Raw genomic sequence first — 3,421 nt, forward strand, 5'->3', positions numbered from 1 at the left:
ATACTTAAAAAGATATGTCAACATTGAAAGGACAACATTGGAATAACAATTTCTGCCATTGTGATCAATGGAAATGAAGTTCCAAAGTTCTAAAGATAACTTTCTAATCAAACAAGTGGATCATGCAACAAAAATGAAAATGTAATGAAAATATAAATATAAGAAAATTAGACCGTGCACCTTCCCACCATTCATGACTTCATGGCGTAAAGTCATGATAGGTTCGACATAGTAGCGCTTGTGATGATCACCACTCGCTCAAGGCAATGTGTGGATGACCGAGGATGTGAAAGATATTGGGGTGTGGTTTCACAATGGGGGTTCGTAGCCTTGGAACTCCCTAGAGGCACTACCTAGCGAGGGAAGTTTATGCAAAACGAAAGCGGTGGATGTGATTTATATGTTACATGACTGGCGCCTTTAGTGAAACGACATGTATGATTGAAATGATAATTTTCGGCATTTAACCATAAGTGAGCAACTTATGTTACATAACCATAGCACGTGCAAAGAGCTTCCATTGCAAGTCATTTGGCCAAAATATTGGTATATAACTTAATACATATAAATAGTGATACATTGACATGTAACATTCTTGGAATATATCATAAACACTAGTACATTTTCCACAAGAACAATGAAGCCCTTATTTGATAATATGTAAGATAATAACAAATAAATGAAAAAAGAGTCACAATACATTAGGTTGGGCTCCATTTTTTTAGATTCCTCGCATGAAGGGACTAGGGGTAGGCATTGCCATGCCCAGATCCAGCACCTTTGCCTGCACCATGCCCACCATTTCTTCCTCCGCCATTACCACCACCGTTTCCACCAGCATCTGCATTTGTACTACCTTGTCTATACCAATTGTTAGTAGCAGTAGCTGAGCCGGAACCAGTGCCACTACCAGCCCCATACCCACTAGATCCTTGATAACCACTAGCTTGCCCTCCACCACCACCGCCACCGGCACCGCCAGCGCTAGTATATCCACCATAGCCACCACCATAAGGATATGAAGATCCTTGACTATATTGACTAGAACCGGAGCCAGAGCCGGACCCGCTACCATATCCAGTTCCACCATTTTGGCCGCCGCCTCCACCGCCACCTCCACCTCCACCGCTTGCATGGCTACCACTATTAGAACTCACGCCAGACCCAGTTCCACTCCCAGCACCCGAGCCACCACCACTCACAGTTCCCCCACCCTCTCCTCCTCCCGCTCCCGTTCCCGTGGCGCTTCCACTGCCGAATCTAACCACCCTTGCAGCATTGGCCAGTCCAATGCTCAAGAGGACAACATAGCCGAGGGCTACTAGCTTTGTGCCTACCATTGTGTGTGTTTTATGGAAGTGTGTACTCTTGCAAGATGAGGTGAGTTCCAAGTGAAAGATCGTATGGACATTTATAGTGGTGCTTGCGGCCATGCATGCTGGGGGTGGAGGTTGGAGTTTTTGACAAAGTCATGTCTGAACTCAAGTGGAGGCTTAGAATAATTAGCGCCTTAATTGGTGCAGGTAAAAGTAAACGATGATGACTGACTGCTAATCGTGATCGCATCGGCGTGGGTTCAACAGTTGTAAGACACATGCAAGCATCCACTGACGAGCAGAGGAGCGAGGCAACCTCGAAGTTTCCGTAGTTCAGTTTGGAGTGGAAGTAAACGACGACTCCACCCATGTAATCGAGTTGTTGGGTCAAGTAGCCGTGCATGAAGAATTGATTAGCAGATGATCAAGTTCAAGTGGACGGCAAAATCCGTATAAATGCTTTAGCTATAATGTCCGGGCCAGTATTAGCAGATGGTTAGTACACCGTATTGATGCCCGGACTAGTTAAAGTTAATAGCTGAACCGGTCCATAGCTTTGGACCTATATGACTTTGCTATTGCTGGCGTGTTTTTATGTGCGTGACTTTGTGTTAGTTGTGTGTATCCTAATTATGCAGAGGCTGGGTGTGTGCTCATTGTGTTTGTATCATCTTGATGCTACATTTTGAGTTAATAAAATCCACCCTTTGTTGGAAAAATAGCTGAACCGGTTGTATTCCGGCGAGATGCTCTAGCTCCAAAGGTTGTGAACCCGAGATACATTACACAGCTGCTTCTTCATCAACTGAACGAAAATGTACGGCAACGCTGCTTTGTGAGCCGAGATGATCTAGCAACGAGTGGTAGTCGGAGCACCAAGCAGCAAAGGGAAGCAGCCGGCACTGCCACGTCAGCAAAATCTACAAAACCTCACCTCATCAGATAGATAGGCCGACAGAAATCAATGAGAACGAGCCATCGAACCATCGAAGCCGACATTGTCAAGATGGCGGGGAGGCTCGAGGAAATTTTATTCGCCAGACCGACGGCACTGCCACGCAATGCTAGTAAAAGCATCAAAGAGGGGAATACTAGAGATCCATCTGGTAGATCGGGGCTTCCCCGCACTCTCATACGAGACATGGAGGAGGCGGTGACCTACCGCCGGACAAGCGATGGCGGCATGGTGCATCTAGAAAATCACCTCTCTAGGGTTTGAGAGGCGAGAACGGTTCCGGAGAAACCGGTGGTGTGGTTAGTTAACTAGATGGATCATCACAAGTAACATAATTAACTAGTTTTGCTTTTGCAGACAAAACTTACTATCTATTCATCTTCAATCATGGCAGTACAACAAACAGTAGAAAAAAATTAAAAATTACATGCAGATTCATAGACCACCTAGCGACGACTACAAGCACTGAAGCAAGCCGAAGGCGCGCTGCCGTAAATGCCTCTCCCTCGTCGGAGCCGGGCAGAACTTGTTGTAGTAGATAGTCAGAAAGTCGTCGTGTTAAGGCCCCATAGGATCAGCGCATCAGAACAGCAACCGCCACCATTGAAGTGTACTGTAGATCGGAAGAATCCAACCTAAAGACACACGAACGTAGACGAACTACGACAAGATCCGAGCAAATGCACCAGGGACAGATCCACTGGAGACACATCTCCACACGCCCACCGGCAATGCTAGATGCACCACCGGCACGAGGACTGGGCGGGGAGGACCTTATTCCATCTTCAGGGAGCCGCCACCTGCTCTTCTTCTTGAGCAGGACACAAATCCTAACAAAATTCAAAGGAACATCTAAAGATGGAACCCTCCTGCCGGCAAGGATCAGGATCCACCGCGCTGCCATGGCCCTAAGGCCACGGGAGACAAGGTGGACCGGCGCTGACGCCGATGGGAAACAGAGAAAACTTAGCCTTTTCTTGGGGAGGCATACGCAACATAATTAACTAGTTTGATGTCACACAAAAAATCAGCTAGCTTAAATTTCAGAGAAAAACCAGCCAGGTTACCTTACAAAATCGCAATAAAATACCGTTGTTTGATCTTCCAACATTCTTTCATTTTAGTTTCATGTATTTTTTTTTCCTTTTCA

General features: G+C 46.2%; 1 protein-coding gene across 2 annotated transcripts in view; it reads right to left on the reverse strand.

The window, feature by feature from the left end:
• Positions 1-530: 530 nt before the first annotated feature.
• LOC123059260 (glycine-rich cell wall structural protein 2) overlaps positions 531-3,421 on the reverse strand; it is a 3,503-nt gene continuing 612 nt past the window's right edge. The window contains exon 2 of one of the 2 annotated variants that reach the window (XM_044481865.1): positions 531-778. In XM_044481865.1, coding sequence (XP_044337800.1) covers positions 744-778 — 35 coding nt within the window. In that variant the 3' untranslated portion in view covers positions 531-743. Of the gene's footprint in view, positions 1,367-3,421 lie in introns of those variants that run through there. The other variant, XM_044481866.1, reaches the window with a different exon arrangement.

Source organism: Triticum aestivum, chromosome 3A, assembly GCF_018294505.1.
Source record: "Triticum aestivum cultivar Chinese Spring chromosome 3A, IWGSC CS RefSeq v2.1, whole genome shotgun sequence".
Lineage (NCBI taxonomy): Eukaryota > Viridiplantae > Streptophyta > Magnoliopsida > Poales > Poaceae > Triticum > Triticum aestivum.